Genomic DNA, 19,703 nt, shown 5'->3' with positions numbered 1-19,703 from the left:
AATGCTCCCTGCAGAAATGCTTACCTTGAGTAGTTTTGTCCTCATCTTTTATCAAATATTGATAAAAAGCCATCTGAAGACCGTGTCTGCTTTCTCTCCTGGTCTCTGAAGTCACTGATTACCACCCTCCACCATGGTTGTCCAGTCTCCTTCACCCCCATAAACTGCTCACTAGAGAGCTCTTAGGTTCTGATTGAATGGGGGGAATCATGAGGCTCCTCCTAAGACAAGATGTCTCAGCTCAGAGAGAAGTGGACTGGATATTTTTTATATATATAGTATATTTTTATTGATTTCAGAGAGGAATGGAGAGGGAGGGGGAGATAGAAACATCAGTGATGAGAGAGAATCATTGATTGGCTGCCTCCTGCACATCCCCTACTGGGGATCGAGCCCACAACCTGGGCATGTGACCTTGACCAGAATTGAACCCAGGACCCTTCTGTCTGCAGGCCAACGCTCTATCCACTGAGCCAAACCGGCTAGGGCCGGACTGGATATTTACATGCAGAACTTATTTAGGTATCCGTGCTGAGACCTAATGAAAGCAGAAATATTTTATAAGAAAGGGGAAAATGAGCACATTAGCAGCTGATGATTGAGCTGAACTGATCACATTAGCTGCAGTCTCACCTTGCAGGGAGGAGGTCCCTTTGGCAGCGAGATGCTGGCCCTGTAAGTTTTGATGGATAGTTGGGTGGAAGAAAGCATGAGATACCAGGAACTGTGGGTATAGGGGAGGTGGAAGGTACAACACTGCCTCTAGTGAATCTGCTGCTCAGATTGTAAAGACCAATGGTTGGGAACACCAAGGGGGCACTTAGGCATAGTGCAGATTTTGGTGTTACACCCAAGTTCAAATCCAGCTTTGCAGTTAACCTCCAGCAAACCTCTTCACTTAATCACTAAGAAAGGGAATGAGCAAATAGTTATTATCTATATCTATCTATATCTATAAAAGGCTAATATGCAAAGTGTCCCCTTGGGAGTTTGACCGGGAGACCAGGAGTTCAATCTCTATGACATGCGCTGACCACCAGGGGGCGGTGCGGAACGAAGGAAGGCCCCGGCTGGCAGCCTGAAGGCCCCGATCAGCCCTGATCGCTGGCCAGGCCTAGGGACCCTACCTGTGCATGCACTTCATCCACCAGGCCTCTAGTGTTCCTATAGTGGGCTAGGGCTATGGCCAGGTAATACACTTTCTCCCCCCTGCAGTTCTGAGCCTATCCAGGGAGTGAGACAATTTGAACAAAGCACGTGAGCAGTGTATGCAAATGACCTGCTACAGAAAGGTACAACCACAAATCTGCTGGCTTCACCTGATAGAGCCCTTGCCTCTATCCTGCCAGCTCCTCTTCCACAGGAAGCCTGCCTGCCCTGACTTCCCTCCCCCAACCCTTGGTTAGGTACCCCTTCTTGAGTAGAGGGGCTCCCTGTGATTCTCTTACAGACATGAATTCAAGTCCTGTTTGTACTGTGTGCCCTGAGCAACTCACTTTACCTCAGTTGACTCTAGTCAAATGGGGCCAATAGCAAAGAAACAGCTTAGCACAGCTCTTGCTTGGTGCAGGGGCAGAGCAGGGACTGAAGTCATGCTAGCTACCACTCTTGACAGCAAAGCTCTGGCCTGGGTCTCCGCTGTGTCCCAGCACCTGGCACAGAACCTGAGTACAGAGCAGGTGCTCAATACATGGTGTTGGTAGGCAGAATAATGGTCCCCAAACATGTTCACGTCCTATTTTCCAGAACCTATAAATATTACCTTACATGGCAAAGGGGAATTAAGGTTGCAGATGGATTAACCAACTGGGCCCAGTGTAATCACAAGGGTCCTTAAGAGAGTGAGAGATAGAGGTACTATGGAGAACCAGGGAGGTGACAATGTGAGAAGGACTCAGCCTGGTGTTGCTGTTTTGAAGAATGGAGGAAGAGGTCACAGCTAAGGAATGCAGGAAGCTTTTAGAAATTGGGAAAGACAAGGAAATGGATTCTTCCCTGGGGCCTCCAGAAAAGAATGCATTCCGCCAATACCTTGATTTTCAGCTCAGTGAGACCTGGGAGGGACCTCCAAGCTTACAGATCTGCAAGATAATACATGTGTGATTTTTGAAGACAAAGTTTTAGTAATTTGTTACAGCAGCATTAGGAAACATGTAGTACATGGTAAATTACTGTTCCTTTCTATTACTACTATTGCTGAGCTGTTTGTGACAGGTGATTCCTGCTTTTCTCTCCCATTAGTTTATGAACTAAAGGTTAAGGAATGTTCATCTTATTTACCAGCGGTTCATAGGCACTCAGAGGGCCGGGCACTCAATACATGCTATGAATAATAATATATATCATAATTCGTGAGTTTAATTGATATGTATAATAAATGTCCGTTTCCTTCACGGTGCTCTACAGTGGCTTGCACACAGCAGGAGCCCAATAAAAACACCAATAGGTGCAGCCCCCTCTCCCATGACCCACCCATTCTCTCCAGTTCCCTACTTCTGCACGTCCCCTCATTCGGGGAGGGTGATCTCCTTAAGGATCTGGGTGTCTCCCTCCCGACTTCCATTCCCATAGGCGGTGAGCACCGAGCGCAGGGTTCCTCGGAGACCGCGGGGCGCAGTGCCTGCCTGGGGCGGCAGGAGGCGACTGTGGCCCGGGAGCTCCCGCCGGTGGGTTGGGAAGGGGCGGGGATTTGGGGCGGGGCGGCGCAGTGCGCAGGCGCGGGGCCAGCCGCCTCGCGCGGCCAAGGGCAGGCGGCCACAGAGCAGCCCCGGCCGCGGCCACGGTAGGAGCGAGTTCGAGTCCGACTGCCCCTCCGCTTTGGTTCACGCCGCTCCGGCTCTTGGGCCTTCCGACGCCAGTCCCCGGCAGCTCGCTGCGCATTGCGCTCTCCCCGCCGCCAGGATGCCGGTGACCGAGAAGGACCTGGCGGAGGACGCGCCGTGGAAGAAGATCCAGCAGAACACGTTCACGCGTTGGTGCAACGAGCACCTCAAGTGCGTGAATAAGCGCATCGGGAACCTGCAAACTGACCTGAGCGACGGGCTGCGGCTCATCGCGCTGCTCGAGGTGCTCAGCCAGAAGCGCATGTACCGCAAGTACCACCAGCGGCCCACCTTCCGCCAGATGCAGCTCGAGAACGTGTCCGTGGCGCTCGAGTTCCTAGACCGTGAGAACATCAAGCTCGTGTCCATCGGTGAGTGCCCTGGCCCGGCCCGGCCCGGCTCGGGCGGGCGCCCCCCGCGTGCGCCCCTGCGGGAGGCTGAGGCTACCTGTGCGCGCCGCGGCTGGGGGCGTCGTCCCCGGGGTTGTGGGGACGCAGGGGACCTAGGCCCCCACCATGGTGCCACCCCCTGGGCTGTGACCTCGTAGGATAACTCCCCGCAGTGCTCCCCGCCGTGCGTCCTGGCGGGGGTCTCTGGAGAGCTGTGGGTTGAGGATTTGGGTTGGGGCCGCATGGGGAGCGGTGGGGCTGTGGCATTTCCCTGCACCTAGTACGCCCCTGCCGGAACTTGGGGGACTGGAAACCAGTTTTCTTTGGTCCCCGGGGGTGAGACCCTAGCCCGCTGCTCCCCGGAGCGTTCGCCCCGCTGCGCCCAGACCGGTGCGCTCGGCCGCGGGGAATGGGCGTTGGCTCTGAGGCCTGGGGAGGCGACCTGGGGAGGGACCGTTCTCTGCGCCTGAGGCCTCCCCGCCCAGGTGGAGACCGGGACCAGGTACCCTCCCCCGCTGCCTCGGAATGGGTGTGGGCCTGGAGGTGGGAAGGGGAGCCTGAGGGGGTGTGTCGTCCTCGCTCGCTCCACTCCCAGTGCGGCTCTGGCTGGGCGCCGCCGGATGAGCCGGCTCTGGAGGCTGAAGTTAAAATTTAGAGATGGTGGTAGTCATGGGAACGGCTGCCTTGCAGGGACCCCAAACCAGTGAGTGCTGTGTGCCCACAGCCGTCTTGTCATCTCAGTCCTTACACATCCTGCAGGCTGAAGTGTTGGAGCGTTAGATCCATTTTGCAGACTAGGGAGTCCAGAGGATTAAATCGCTCGCCCAAGCTGTGGTAGCTTGAGGGTCCAGCTGAGAATTGAAGGAAGTGGTGACAATTAAAGGAGACTTTGCTTTCCTCTCCCCGCCCTCCCACACCGGGGTCTTCCTGAGAGGGGGCAGGGAGTTGGTGTTGTGTCCCTCACCCCCTGAGCTGGGGAGGAAGACTGAGGGTGAGGTCCCCACTAGGACCTGAGCTAGGGGAGGACTTCCAGGAGGGTCACAGGCTGCTGAGGGGAGGGCTGTCACACAGCATGTGCATATAGGGAACATGTGTGTGCAAAGAGGGAGCGTGTGTGGGTGTGTGCCCGCCCGCAGAGAATGTGTGTGCATTTACATTGTATGTGTATGTTCTGCCAAGTGAGTGCCTTGCTGGAGAGGTGCTGGCCCAGGCCCAGGCCTGGGTCTAGGTCTCTTCCTGAGGAAACCAGGCCTTATTGTGACCCCCATGACAGGAAGAAAGTGTGGAGGTGTGTGTGGCTGCTGGGACTTTCTCCAGCCAAGGGGGTTCCCTCTAGGCCCAGTCTCCTCCCTTCTCTCCTCTCCTCCCCCACACCTGTCCTGGCAGGTAGGGCTGCTTCCTGGGCCCAGGCAGCTGCCACCGCCCAGCCAGCCTCCCCATGGAGGGTGGCTTCTGTGCAGAGGCAAGCTGTGTGGCATGCTCTCGTTTCTGTCTATAACTGGGGGAGAGAACCTCAGTATTCTCCTGGAATTCTTTCCTCTCCAGAAACTAGCGACCCCTCTGAGGAATCTCAAGGCCTGGCTGGGCTCAACGGGGATCCCTTCTTCTTTGTTTTAAAATGTGTATTTATTTAATTAACCGAACAAAGGAACTTAAAGTAAACCAGGAGTATCCAAACATGACATGAAATCTCTTTAAAAAACAAAACAAATGAAAAAAAAAAAAAAAAAAACCCAAACCACAGCACCAGAAAATCCTGGACTGCCTAATTTACCAACTGTTTACAGGATTTTCAGCTGTTTCCAGCGTGGCTTCCATCAATGCCCCGAGCTTGGGCCTCACGTTGCCTGGTCCCTTAGGTATAGTTTTCTACTCGATCCTCACGGTTTTCATTCCGGAACCCACCCAGGCCATAGGGCCTTCCATTCTGCTGGCACTCCAGGGTTAACCTCCCCTTCCCTGGTTGTGGGCCTACGGGTGTTGGCAGCCACTTCCCACCGCAAGTTCCATTGTTTTATTTTCTCCTTTTAAATGATTTCTTAGATCATATTCCCCAAAGTAGCATGCCTGGGTCAAAGGGTGCTACCACATTTATGAATCCTGTCATTGGCTGCCTAGTCGCTCTCCCAGAAAGATCTAGAAGCAGACAGGTTTTCCAGCCTCTGGAGAGAGGGAATGTCAAGTGCCAGGACTCCTGTGGGGATAAAGCCTGAGGCCTCTTCCTTTTGCTCCTGGGCCAGTCCTGGGTAGTAGTCCTTCAGGGAAAAGGCACATCGAGCTCAAGTACTTACTGCTTACGCAGTGTTGATTGACACCAGCTCCGATTTGGGGGCCTGGGAAGGTGCTCTGTTGATCACCTCATTGATCACCACCTGGAATTCTCAAGTGTTTTCCTTGTCTGTATAATGAGCTGCTTCAGCAAGTCGTGGGAGGCTTACGGGCTTGCCCCAGTCCTGACCAGGTGCTTAGGAGATGGTTACTGTTATAACTGTGATTTGTTAGTATTGCTATCTCTACTTAAAGATGAGGAAACGGAAGTGAAGTGACTTGCAGAGGTCGCCTGCTAAGTAAATGGTGACTGGAACCCAGGCCTACCCCATTGTTGAATGGAGCCTTCAGTGACCTGCCTTCCAGGGTCAGAAATGAGTAAACACAGCCCCTCTCCCCTGACCAGAGAGCCCCTGCAACAGGTGGTTAAGTCTGGGATGTTGGGGTAGCCTCCGGCCTTGAGCAAGCTCAGCAGGGATCCTAAGGCCTCAGCTCAGGTTCCTGAGAGGACTAATCCTCCGACCTGTGACAAAGGATCCATGAGGTCAGTGTCCCGTCTGGAGGTGGGCAGAATCAGTGCGCCTCTTCCGCCTTGTGTCCAGGTGAATCTGTTTAGGGACTGGCTGCTCTGTGTTCACTGACTTTTTTGAGGGGTGGGGGTCGGGGGGGTGGGAACTTTTCTGCTACCCAGCGGATGGTGTTTTACCCCATAGTCTGGATCTGGGAAGGTATCTTTGAATGAACACAGAGTTTCGTATGCCTTGGACAACTCTCAACAGTATGCATGGTGGTAGTCACTGGAGTTGGGTACAGGCACCCAGCTCTGAGATCAAGGAAGGTCAAAAGCCACCAGAGGACTGTGGCTCTTCTCCTTAGAATTCACCGAAAGACAGCCCTGGCTGTTGACTCACAATTGCAATTCAGGGTGAGGTGGGCCCATCCTAGCTAGGCTCCATCCAGAAGTTAAAGATTTTCTTCAGTTTCTTGTTATATCCTGGGCAGTTCATAGTGAGGCCTCAGCATATTTAATTGTAGCCGTCTGCCAGAGCTGGCTGTTTTATTTACTTGTTTTTCCAAAAACCTTTCTGACATTGGGCAGGCCAGCCAACTTGGAGAAAAAGGGGTCTCCGAGTCCAGGAATGACAATCAAGGCTGCCTAGAAGTTTGGGTGGTGTGTTTTGGTTTGATCCTTCAGGAAAAAAAAAATGAATTTTTGCCTTTTTAGAGGATGCGGCATGACCCTAATGTTTACTTAAAGTGCCTGTGCCAGGCCAGTGCCCCAGAGCAGGTGGGGTGCGTGTTCCCAAGACCTTGGGTCACTGGGCAGTGTTTCCAGGGTGGTGGGTCACCGTGCCACTTAGCCCTTTTCCTTCCACCAAATAACGTACAACTAATCCTAAGTTCTACTCTTTTTTGAATTACCTAGCAAAGTGCCAGTGCGCCTTTTAGGCAATACAGTTCAGACCCTGGGAATGTATAAAAAGTTACTAGCACAATAGCATGCTTTGTCAGAATTAACAAGTTTGGGGCCATTTGCAACAAGTAACACATTAGTGTCCCCTGTGCCCTGGTGGCTCTTGTTAAGAGCAATGATTCTTTGTTCAAATCCCACTTGCTGCTAAGTAGCAATTAAGACACTTCTGTGCCTTGGTTTTCTTTTCTTTCTTTTATTTTTTTGGTTAATCCTCACACATGATATTTTTTCCATTGATTTTTAGAGAGAGTGGAAGGGAGAGAAGGAGGGAAGAGAGAGAAAGAAACATTGATGTGAGAGAGACTCATCGATTGGTTGCCTCTGGCATGTGCCCTGACCAGAGACGGCGGATAGAACCTGCAACCCAGGTACATGCCCTTGACTGGGAATCTGAGCCCGAGACCCTTTGGTGTTCAGGCTGACGATCTATCCACTGAGCCACTCTGGCCAGGGCTGGGTTTTCTTATCACTAATATGGGGACAGTACCTATCTCTATTAAAAATCAAACACGTCAACACTTAAAGAAGTGCTTAGAACAATTTGTGGCACATAGTAAGTGCTCCGTGAGTGTTTGTTAAATACATCAGGTACTGTCCAAGAATACTCTCAGAAGTCAGGCTGGAGGGCGTGCACACGCAGAGGGCTTGGTGGCCAGTGCTGATTCTATTTGCTCTCCTAGGGCTATGGACTGCCCAGAGCGTGCCCCTCCTTGGGAGGAGATGACCCCTGGCTGTGTTATGGCTGCCTCTGGGCCCATTCATAGCAGCTTTGTTTCCGAGAGCTGGACGGGTAGCTGGTCATTCCAACCTCCCACCCCACTCAGGAATCTCTGGGCCAAATCACTTCCAGATGGCAGCCGGGCTCTGCGGAGCCCCTCCAGCGACGCGGAGCCAGCATGCCAGTCAGCAGCTGCCTTCATTCTTGGAGAGTCTGTGCTAAAGGGGGGCTTTGACTTGGAGCCAAGTTGTGTCTCGCGGCGCTCCCCCGTCCCTGCCCAGGGTCCTGGTCCCGTGCTGTGAGGCGAGTGTCACTGGCTAGTTGAGGGTGGCTCCTTGCTCCTTGGGCTCTGAGCCTTTGGGCCCTGCCCGCAGTGGCTCCATGGTCAGAGGTACCACATCATCCTGCTTTCCCTGTACTATAGAGCTGGTGAGAGCACTGTATTTGATTGGGTTAAGCTACCGCAGGATGCTGGCATTATCATTAATCACATTATTGTGCTTTTGAACCAGAGTCCAGGACTGTCTTCCATCTATTTTCTGCCAGTCCTTCCACTGAGCTCTCATCTGGTGTGATAGCTGTTCCCTTCCCTTCACCTCTGGTGAAGATGTCTCCCAAAATCCTACTTTCTTCCTTTCCTCATTCAAAAAATGTATGAAAGACAGACTGTGCTCTTGCTGGCTTGGCTCAGTGGATAGAGCGTCGGCCTGCGGACTGAAGGGTCCCGGGTTCGATACCGGTCAAGGGCACATGCCCGGGTTGTGGGCTCAATCCCCAGTGGGGGGTGTGCAGGAGGCAGCCGATCTATGATTCTCTCTCATCATTAATGTTTCTCTCTCTCCCTCTTCCTTCCTCTGTGAAATCAATAAAAATATATTAAAAAAAAAAAAAAAAGGATGGACTTCGAGGGCCACAGGAATAATGAGTCATGCCCCTGGCTGGCGTCACACATTGCTCAGCACGGAGGAGAGACGTGTCACCAGGGAGTGTCCTTCTCAAACTTTTAGGCACACACGAATCACCTGGAGACTGTTAACATGTAGGTCCCATTCAGTAGGTCAGGGCGGAGGGCCGGCTTCTAGTTGCTGCTGTCTGCTCTGCGAGAGGACCCAGCTGTGAGGAGCGAGGAGGGGAGGAGAGGACCCAGCTGTGAGGAGCGAGGAGGGGAGGAGAGGATGACCTTCCTTCAGGCTGGAGTGGCTGGGTGTTCTGGAGGGCTCCTGGGAGAAATGGCCAGTTAAGCTGAGACCTGAAGCCTGATTAGACTTAGGCAGGTGTGAACATAGGAGTGGAAGAGTGTGTCAGGTGGAGGTGGGTGGCGGGGTTGGGGGAGGTGGTGGTGGTGGTGGAGGAGAGGTAGGCAGGGACTGACTCACAAGGGGCTCCTGAGGCTGTGAAGATGGGCATCTTCCTCGAAGAGCTTGGGGGAGGGTAGGCCAACCCAGCTGAAATGGATGAACCAGTGCTTCGGTCATTTCCTCGTCAAACTTTCTGAATGGGCCCCTTCCTCGTATGTGTATATTTGTAAGCGATATACCTGTACCACTGTCAGTCTACATATGAAATAGAGGTAAAGCATAGCTTCTCTTTAGATGACAAATCCAGATGTAAGGTCTGGTTTTTCCCGTGCTCTGACGGATTATCTCGTGTGCCCTCGGAGTGCGTGTACCCTACCTACTTGGAGGCCCCCGAAGGCCTGTGTTTTCACAATTCCCTTTTCTTTTTCTCCCCCTATTGCTATTCTGCATTTAGTGTTCATCTTTCGTTACCTTAGTTAAGGAGCTGGATATAATTATAATCCTTTCCTCTAACAAGTTGAACCAAATAAATAAATCCAGTGGAAAGAGTCCTTTCCATCTAAATGCATGCTACCTCCTACTCTTCTCACGATGAAAATTGCCTTCCATTACTGCTGTAAATCTAGCTATTCATTAAACATGCTCAATAACCACCAAATAATAAACAATACCACTTTCTTCTGGGGCTTGGGAAGTGGCCTTGTGTTTTTAAGGTGCCTCGGTCACTTTTCTTGGGAAATTGAGTGCGTGTTTGGGGAGAGAGTTTCTTGGGAAAGATGATTAGAAAACCACGTGCTTCTCTTTCTGACTAAAGTGATAAAACAGTAGGTGAGAGTAGGCCTTCATTTTAATTTTTATTTTTTTAAAATATATTTTATTAATTTTTTACAGAGAGGAAGGAAGAGGGATAGAGAGTCAGAAACATCGATGAGAGAGAAACATCGATCAGCTGCCTCCTGCACACTCCCCACCAGGGACGTGCCCGCAACTGAGGAACATGCCCTTGACCTGAATCGAACATGGGACCCTTGAGTCCGCAGGCCGACGCTCTATCCACTGAGCCAAACCGGTTAAGCAGGTCTTCATTTTAGAAAGGATGGAGTTATTGGGCATTTTAATCGTGCCCACTTAGTATCATGTTTTTCTTTCTTTTTTTTTTTTTTTTTTTGCAAGAAAAATACTGAGCTCTATATGAAGTTGCTGCCCTTGTTCTAAGAGCCTCTAGCAGTTGCCTTAAATGCATTCATTTGATAAGTTACAGATAGATGGTTATCACCTCTTCTGCAAACTGTCCAGTTATGAAAACAATTTGATGACATTTTACTAATGCTCATTGTCTGGTTACAAAATTTACCAAAGAACCTTTGCCTTCCCTGATCCCCTTTGACAAGTCCCTGTGCAGTGGAATGGCCTTGGTCAGAAGATTTCCCAGGATTAACTATAAGCGAAGAAGCAGTTTGGTTTTTCACTTAGTCAGGACTGGCCATGAGACTGAATTATTCTGACAGAGCATCTGACTTCCTCCCTTCCCCCATCAAAACCTGGCTCAGGTAGACAGCTTGGCGAGGAGGACGGGCTTCCTCCTGCATAGTCCTTGGTCCCGAACCCCACTGGTGATGCCATTTGTGTACTGAATATCTGGGCGTGCCCACCCACCTCTAACATAATACCCAGTATTTTCCCATCCCTACCGCCTGCCAAGCATTGTCCTGGGTGCTTTACCTTTATTTGTTCTAATCCTCATTATGAGCCCTGCGGCGTGAGTGGTTTTACAGCTATTCCATTTTACGGATGAGAATACTGGTGCTTGGATCTGCCTCTCTTCCCAGGCGAGGTGTGATGCTTGTCTGCATCAGGCTGTAAAGTGTGTTTTAATGTCAAAGCTGGGTTCCACACTTGTAAAGTAAAATAGACCTATTGTAGTGAGAGACTTTCTACTGCTTTAGTTCTGTTGGTTTTTATTTTGCTTGAAACTTGACGCATTTGAGTTAGAGTAATGTGAAATTTCCTACTATAAAACGAAACTATCTTTGGCCCATTTGCCTTACCTTTTCCGGCGCCTTAGACCTGTAAGGGGGCCTTCTCTCTGGTTCTGGGGGCATCTCTCTAGTCCTCTCCCTACCTGCGTTTGGTTCCCAGAGACAGTGGCTTCACTGCAGGCCTGGACAGTGGGGACCAGCTGCAGGCTGCTTTGGGGAGACAGGCAGGGGCGGGGTTTTCTCTGTGAGGCCTGGAAGCCTGAGGGGAGGAGGAGGTGCCCCTGTGGGGCTCACCACATACCGCTTGGGGACATGGAGGGGTTTGCTGTGAACCAGCTATGTCCTGTGTCCGCAGGTCCTTGGTGACAGCCCTTTGGCACAGCTGTGCTCTGTCAGGGACCTCCCTTCGCTACCTGTTAACATGACCCGGTGGGGCGTGTGCTGGGTGGTGTTTGCTGGGAGCAGAACCTTTCTTTCCTGGCTGGCGCTCGGCCTTTATCAGTCCAGCAGCCCTGGCACAGGCAGCCACTCCCCGGTCATCTTCACGGAGCCTGTGGGCCACCCCGTGCTGTGCACCAGGGCTGAACTTGCATCCCCAAGCGCCTCTCCTGCAGCCTCCTGCTGAGAGCAGCCTGGCCCGTGGGCCGGCCCACTCAGTGCTCAGCTCCCCAGAATCGCAGGCCCAGCTTGGTGAAAGGTCTGGGCGTTAACACAGCACTCCTGTTCTCCCTCTCTGAGGGCCCTTTATGCTGGCATGAATTCCTTTTCTCATGGAGATCTGAAAGCTCTTTTGACTAAATGGGTCACCTTTCTTGGGTATTTTCATACGGCTGGTCAGCCTTTGCCACGCCAGACAACTTTTCTGGAATTTCCGTTCAGATATAAAGGCAACCAAAGAGGTTGGAAGTATTTGGAACACAGTGTGGAATTTTGGCTTTTGAGCTATAGGGAAATGGGTGGGGATTTGTGGCAGGGACTATGTAAATTTGCTGCGGCCCATAAATTCAGATTTTAAGATTTAAAAAGGCAAGCAGCAGTCAGCTTTCCTTCTGACCAATAGGAACGGTGTTACAGTCGGCCGCATGCTGCTGGTGACCCAGGCAGAGGCGGGCCTCCCGTGGAGGCCGGGGTTCTCCATGGCCAAGATCAGATTCCTCCATCTCCCCTGTTCCCCCAGGAAAACAGTCACGTTCTTATCATGCTGGTCCTGCACTGCTTGTGCGAATCAGCCCGATTTTCCTGAAGCGACTTATCAGATGTTCAAGGGAAACAAGAGTTATTTGGTATTTTACAGCCTGTGGGAGCTCTGCTGGGCCTGGTGTTTCTTGCTCAAGAACAAAGTGATTGTTCCCTTGGTGGGGTGAAGCAGGTCAGAGGTCAGGAGCAGGCTCTGTCTCCAAGGTGCTGAGGAGGCCCTGGATCGGATCTCAAAAGGCCTTTGTGACTTGGAGGTTCTGTTAAATTACAAATACACACACACACACACACACACACACACACACACATTCTCACACATACACACAAATAACTGATTTCAGAGAGGAAGGGGAGAGAGAAATAGAAACATCAATGATGAGAAAGAATCATTGATTTCCCCTACTGGGGATCGAGCCCACAATCCAGGCATGAGCCCTGACCGGGAATCACACCATGACCTCCTGGTTCATAGGTCAAAGCTCAACCGCTGAGCCCTGCCAGCTGGGCGAGGTTCTGTTAATTGAACAGGGTGTGGGTTCTGTTTGTAAGATTCCTTCTCAGAAGAAGCGGAGGTTGGACAATCATGGATGTGCTGCAGGAGGGACGGGGCCCCTTCTAGTAAGTGGAGCTTCCGGCCTCCCAGGGCAGAACAAGACAGAGTTCTGCGAGGAGGAGCCTTGTGGATCTTGGCTTGCGAGCACCCGGGCAGTGGCTTGTCACATTCCTTATCTCCACGAAAGGAGGCAAGCTGGCTGGTCCTGCGGGATGCCTCTTTGGTGGAGTCCTTTACAGGAAGCGATCCAGGTGTCCTGTTACACTTCCTGCAGGGCCTGTATCTCTGATCATTGCCTCTCCTGTTTTTGTATTTTCCCTTGGCACTCTTGTTTGAGATCCATGGGGAGTCACACCTGAGGTTGGAAGGCATGAGGCCCTCTCCTGGACACCCACAGTCCTCCCCCTGGATCATGACCGCTCCAGGGGCAGGTCCTATAGCTCTTGTTCACCTTTGTGGCTCTGAGCTTGGCACTTAGAAGGACTATAATAAATAACTTACTAAATAAATAACTAGCCTCTAGCATAGGTGGGTTGAATAAGAAGTCTGGTACATTGATTTGTTTGTAATATATTTGCTTTCAGAAAATGCAAAATAGTTGTCCTTTGCATATAGTGTAATGGGAATTAAGTGCAGTGAACAAACTGGGCCTGGGGACCCAGGAAAACACCTCGTTTGTGGAACAGTGATGCTGAAGTTAAAGAACTCGGTACTTTGTTCTCTGAACATCTGTGATTTGCCTCAACTGTTAGAGAACAAGGCCTTTCCCAAGTTGCCATGTGAGGCTCAGAAAATGAATAAAGAAGGAAGCCACTAAGACTCACTATAATCTTAGTAATAGTTTTGTTAATAATAGTGAATATATATCGAACACCTAACAGTACCAGGCATTGTGATAAATGCTTTTCAATAGTAACTTAAGTGGAACCTCATTGCAACTCTGAGATGTAGTTATTGTTTTAATCCCCGTTATAAAGACAAGGAAACTGAGGCACGCCCAGATCAGCCAGTGAGTACGTGGCAGACTATTACTCACATCCTCGTCTGAGATTTTAATCCCCAAAGGAAAACCATCAGTTCCGAATGTCTTCTAAATTCACTTCTAATCGGTTGGATGGTTTTTTTTTTTGACATAAAAAAGTTGCATTTGTAGTTACTTGTAAAAATAATTGTAAGGACATAAAGAAATACAAATTAAAAACACATTACCTGTGAAGAATCTTAACATGTCTCTTTCTACATTGAGGAGTTTTGCTTACAGCTGCTGTTTGATCAACTTGGGAAGAGGGAGATGCATTTTCTCAGAAGAAAGACTGTGGATTGGAAATGTTTTGTGATATAATTTTGGTCGTACTAATGGTTGAAACAAGATTCATCCTTGAGTTATTACTGAGTTGTGGCCAACATTAAAATTGGAGGTTTTACTAGTAATTGAGGCTTATTATGGTTTGCAAGTCTCCCTTGGCCTAGAAATATGTTTTGGTGAACCATGGAGTGGGAGTATTCCGGCCACTTTCTGACTTAAAAGTTTTCAGGACCAACTTTTATTAGGACTGCCAGTCTCTTAATAATAGTTATTATGGCCCTAATGGGTTTGGCTCAGTGGATAGAACGTTGGCTTGCAGACTGAAGGGTCCTGGGTTCGATTCCGGTCAAGGGCATGTACCTTGGTTTCGGACACATCCCCAGTAGGAGGTGTGCAGGAGGCAGCTGATCGATGTTTCTCTCTCATCGATGTTTCTAACTCTATCCCTCTCCCTTCCTTTCTGTAAAAAATCAATAAAATATATTTTTAAAAAATAATAGTTATTATGTTTGGTAACTATTGTGACCTTGCTAATGGTTAGCCCAGCATAGAAATTCATTTACCTTTTAGTGTGTCAGCTCCATTAGCAGTTTAAATATGTCTCAAATACGCCCCTAATATAATGTAGTTGGGCAGCTTGATTCACCCTTCCTTGTCTGCGTGGGAACTTTTAGAAGTCTGAAAATTATGTACATCCCTAAGGTCTTTGTGCTGTTGGCTTTTTGGAGACATCATTTTCTCAACAGCCTCAGGACACCAGGCCCATGGAATCGTCTTGCCTTGAGCTTGCTCGAGGCAGAGGACATGGAATGGCAGCCATTTCTGGATACAGATTCCTGAGTGTGCTTAAGAGTGCGGGCTAGTTAGAGCCTGCTCCTGACCAGCTGGGAGCTTGGGGCAAGCTGTTGGATCTCTCTGAGGGCCAGTGTCCCCACCTGTGATAGTACCCAGGCTATAATATCCATAATGGTGCCATTAAATGTTACAATCCCAGGAAAGCCTTGGGCCAGCTCTTGGCAGACAGTAAGTGCCCATGAATGTGGTTGCCGCCTTCCTTTCCTCCTCCTGATTCCTGGACCCATGGTGGCCCCTCAGACTGCAGAAGAAGTGACCTAATTATCTTGAAAGGGAAGAGGTGGGTGGAAGTATACTCAGAAATTGGTCCAAAATACCTCATACCTACTGGACTGTTGTAGAAGAAGTGACCTGGGTTTCTGAGGAGCTGTCAGGTAGGAACCATGGGCTAGTGGCATCTCCTGGTCTCCTGGCCATGCTTCCTTTAGGATAGAAAATAGTGATGTCTTCCCTCACTTTCCCTCTTGTCTTGTTTGACTAATAGATCTATGTTTTTAAATTCACTTCTTTGCCCCTCCTTTCTTTAATCTTCTCCTTTGTCTCTTAGAATGTCCTTCGTTCCCATTTCTCCCTTTCTTTCTTTTTTTTAATTGATTTCAGAGAGGAAGGGAGAGGGAGAGAGAGAAGCATCAATGATGAGAAAGAATCATTGATCGGCTGCCTCCTGCACACTTAGCACCGGGCATAGGAGGGCTCAGTGAAGGACAGCTGTTGCTATTGAGGTGGTAGCTCAGCACTCCTGCTGTGAACCCCACACCTCCCACTTGCCCTTTACAGGGCTTAATCAAGGAGGCTGAAGAGGGATCAGCTGTGCTGGAGGTGAGTCCGGGCTGACTGCCTTGTATACTTTCAATCTGGAATAAAGGGGAGCATGCCAGCTGCTCCCACCACCCCCGCCACACACAGTCCTCCAGACAGGCTTGTTCCTGCCTTGGCCCAGGGCTCCGTTTTCTCTCCCTTCTAGTCCCTGTGCCATTTGGGATCACCCTGGTGGGGCTGCCTGTACCGCCTGCCGGGATTTTTGCTGCCCTGGGTGTGGTCTCCAACCGAGCACTGTCCAACCTCCTGTCACAGGACTGGTGATACCATTTTTACAGTCGTGCTTGGAAACGGGACTCCCAGGGTCACACCCTATACAAACAGCATCAAGGTTGCTGGGCCTGGGTGGCTGGCGGAGGCTGGCAACAGCAAAATCTGTGGCTCCTGAGCCCAAAAGGGGAAGTGTGTGCGGGGTGCCTCATTCTCAGTTCTTTTCAGGGATACGCTAGGCCTAGCCCTGCTGGGCCAAAGGGATCTGTGTGTGTCTTGTGTAACTGCCTGCTTCCCTCAGTTGCCTCTCGAAGACGAGCTGCCTGCTGTCCCCTTGGTTGGGCCACCTTCCCCATGCTGCAGCCTTTCAGGGGAGTGTCATTTTTAGGTTATCCCTTGTGGGGGCAGGGAACACACAGCAGCTCTCCCAAAGGTAGAATTTATGAGGGTTTTACTTACGTGAGTGACTAATGCAGATATTCATGTTTAACGATGGGAAATTAGTCAGCCTGTGTGCTGTTTCCATGTGACAGGGCAAAAATGTACACATTTGCACAATAGCTTTTGTTTTGCCTGCTATGAAAGTTGACCATCAGTTAGGTGTTATCAGTACAATCGGCAGGTGCTAAGCTGCTCTGCTTCCGGGCACGGGTTTCTGGTCCTGTGACCCACCCAGAACTCGCTGGATTTGGCAAGATGGTGGGTCCCAGGCAGAGGGCAGGACCCAGACTCTGGACCGTCGTCCTGGGCCTGCTTCTGCCATCACCGGCGCCTTGGAGAGGCCCTGCCTCCCTGTCGCAGCCTGTTCAGTGGGAGAACTGGTCTAGGTCTGTGTTGCTCAAACTTTAGTCATTCGTAAAGGAGCCACTGACAGTATTTTTGCCATAATTCCATCGCTGTCTCCATTTCATTTCCACTTAGCATTTTCTCCCTGCATTTGCTCACTTTTATTTATTTATCAATTATTGATTTTAGAGGTGGGGCGGGGAGAGAGAGCTATTGATCGGTTGCCTCTCATACATGTCCTGATTGGGGAGTGAACTGTAACTTAGGTGTGTGTCCTGATCGGGAATGGAACCCGAAGCCACATTGGCCAGAGCCAATTGATTCACTTTTAAAACAAATGCATGTGAGTTTTAAAAATATGTTCATATTGATTTTATTTTTTTTTAGAGAGAGGGAGGGAGTGGGAGAGAGAGAAACATTGAAGTGAGAGAGAAACATTGATTGGTTGCTTCCCCTGTGCACCCCAACTGGGGATGTGCCCTGACTAACTGGGGACACCTTTCGGTGTATGGGACGACGCTCTAACCAACTGAGTCACACTGCCCAGGGCCAGTTGACTCACTCCCAATGTATTTGAAAAGGAGACTTTGTGTCACTATCATAACGGAAAAGTGGTGTCACTAGGTAAATCGAAGGCAACCATAAATAAACCTAAAATAGATTAAATCCCATTTAGTGCTGTTGCCTGTTCTCAGGGAGAAGCCTACTCTTGGTTGAAAAGGAAAATTAGCCAGAGGGAAAGGGGGGTGGTAGGAGGAAGAAGAGGGTATGGGCGGGTAAAATGGTGATGGAAGGAGACTTGACTTGGGGTGGTGAGCACAATACAATACACAGATGATGTATTATAGGATTGTACACCTGAAACCAATGTAATTTTATTAAAACCAATGTCACTGCAATAAATTCAATAAAAAAGGGGAGCAAAAAAAAAAAAAAAACAACGCAAAAAAATAAAAGATAGATAGAGATAGAAAGGTGTTCAGAGTAACCTAGGCCCACACTGAGTCTTTCTCCAGGACCAACTCAGAGGATTGAGAAATACTTGGAAAGAGAATAGTGTTCTCTCTGTTATGCAAGGGGATCCATCGAGGGTCCCCAGTAGCTCAGAGTAGTAATGCATAGGTGCTTTGTCTACAAGTACCCAGTGCCAGGAACTGTGCCAGGAGCTATGGCAGCGACTAGAAGGTTAAGAGGGGGTTGGGACTTTGTCACTGACCTGGGTTACCAACCTCAGGGAGCTCATGGTCTAATGGGAGTCAAAGGAGTAGATTGAATGTAGGTGAAGAGCCGGACAGGCCCCACTGGTTTCAGTGAGAGAACCACAGGTCTAAGTTCTGTCGTGTGTGTAGGGCTTGTTTTTTTTTTTTAAATATATTTTTTATTGATTAAGATATTACATATGTGTCCTTGTCCCCACGTTACCCTCTACCCCCCACCCCCCTACCCCCGCTCATGCCCTCACCCCCCCGTTGTCCATGTCCATTGGTTAGGCCTATATGCTTGCATATAAGTCCTTTGGTTGATCTTTCCCCCTTACCCCCACCCTCCCCTACCTTCCCTCCAAGTCCCGACAGTCCAATCAATGTAGGGCTTGTTTTTAGAAAATGATTTTTTAAATAAATTTGAGGGTTTTTTTTAATTTTTTTTATTTTTTTATTTTTTTTATTTTTTTAAATATATTTTATTGATTTTTTACAGAGTGGAAGGGAGAGAGAGATAGAGAGTTAGAAACATCGATGAGAGAGAAACATCGATCAGCTGCCTCCTGCACACCTCCCACTGGGGATATGCCCGCAACCCAGGCACATGCCCTTGACCGGAATCGAACCTGGGACCTTTCAGTCCGCAGGCCGACGCTCTATCCACTGAGCCAAACCGATTTCGGCTTGAGGTTTTTTTTTTAAATGAACAATACATTTATTTCAGTCTAGATTGATTAGAAAAACTAAGTGTATTAAAATTATATCATTGTCCTTATGGTATTAGGATAGTGACCCATCTTAACCCTTTATGTAATGGTAACCAACCTTATTCCCCTAAAGCCTGACTTGAGTTTTGAGCTTTCTTGGAGAGTTTATGTTACTTATAAATAGAAACGATAAGACAAAATGGCCTAATAGACTCTTTATATATAGCACTAATTTTTTTCTCTGATTAGCATGTCCTCTAGTTTCAACAAAACAAGAAATGCTTCAGGCTAATCTCCAGGAATGGACGGTATTCTTTCAGGAAGTGGGGTATGAAGCTGCATCTGATTTTTCTGCTACCCAGGGGCACCACCTGTTTCCTTTGGGTTTCTGGGAGAAGGCAGGTTGAGGTTAAGAGTGAGGACCTGGGAGTCAGGAGGCTCTGGGTTTGAATCTGGCATTTACTGTGTGACTTAGGACTGAGTTACATGATTTCTCTGGAGCCTCAGTGCTCTCTTGTAAACTGGTGATAATCATCATTTCTCCGTGAAAGAGCGGGAGTGAAGATTTAATGAACTAAACTTTATAAAGTACTTGCCACATGAGAAATATTCAGGAAGTGCTAACAAGTAATCCCATACTTTCTGATTGAGGGTCAGGTTTTTCCTACTCCAGGCTGGTAGTGAGTGAAGTTGAAGGATGTCAGGTTTGGGGTTTGGTTTGCTTATGCTAACGGGTATCAGGGTGTTCAGAAGAAATTATGGGGTTAGGGACCCCAAATGGTGCTGTGATTCCCTAAGATATTGTGTATGAGTTGAGTCAGGATGAAATGGACAGCAAGAGGAGCGGCCCTTGTGGGGGGTGGCGGAGGGCAGTTAGATCCATCCAGCTGCGGGGGATGGGGCCCCAAACTGGCTCACCTGCAAGGCGCATGTCAGCAAGTGCAGAGAGTGGGTTATGGGTTTCTGAGGTCAGTGTTGTTACCAAGGGCCCCGTTCTTTGGGTCTCTGCTGTCTTGGTTTCATTAGTCTTAGGGCATCTTCCCCTGTGGCTTCCCACAGCAGAGACTTCCTGCAAGGTTGAGAGATTGTTCTTTGGAATTCCTTATGAGCCAAGAACAAC

The 19,703-nt window shown here is 49.4% G+C and overlaps 1 protein-coding gene across 10 annotated transcripts in view; it reads left to right on the top strand.

Moving 5' to 3' along the window:
• Positions 1–2,735: 2,735 nt before the first annotated feature.
• FLNB (filamin B) overlaps positions 2,736–19,703 on the top strand; it is a 138,464-nt gene continuing 121,496 nt past the window's right edge. For 5 of the 10 annotated variants that reach the window (XM_036331781.1, XM_036331779.1, XM_036331777.1 and 2 more), the window contains exon 1: positions 2,737–3,193. In XM_036331781.1, coding sequence (XP_036187674.1) covers positions 2,902–3,193 — 292 coding nt within the window. In that variant the 5' untranslated portion in view covers positions 2,737–2,901. Of the gene's footprint in view, positions 3,194–19,703 lie in introns of all 10 variants that reach the window. The other 5 variants (XM_036331782.1, XM_036331780.1, XM_036331778.1 and 2 more) reach the window with 2 other exon arrangements.

The sequence above is a fragment of the Myotis myotis genome, unplaced genomic scaffold, assembly GCF_014108235.1.
Source record: "Myotis myotis isolate mMyoMyo1 unplaced genomic scaffold, mMyoMyo1.p scaffold_m19_p_13, whole genome shotgun sequence".
Classification (NCBI taxonomy): Eukaryota; Metazoa; Chordata; class Mammalia; order Chiroptera; family Vespertilionidae; genus Myotis; species Myotis myotis.
This window is presented reverse-complemented; position numbering and strand designations above follow the sequence as displayed.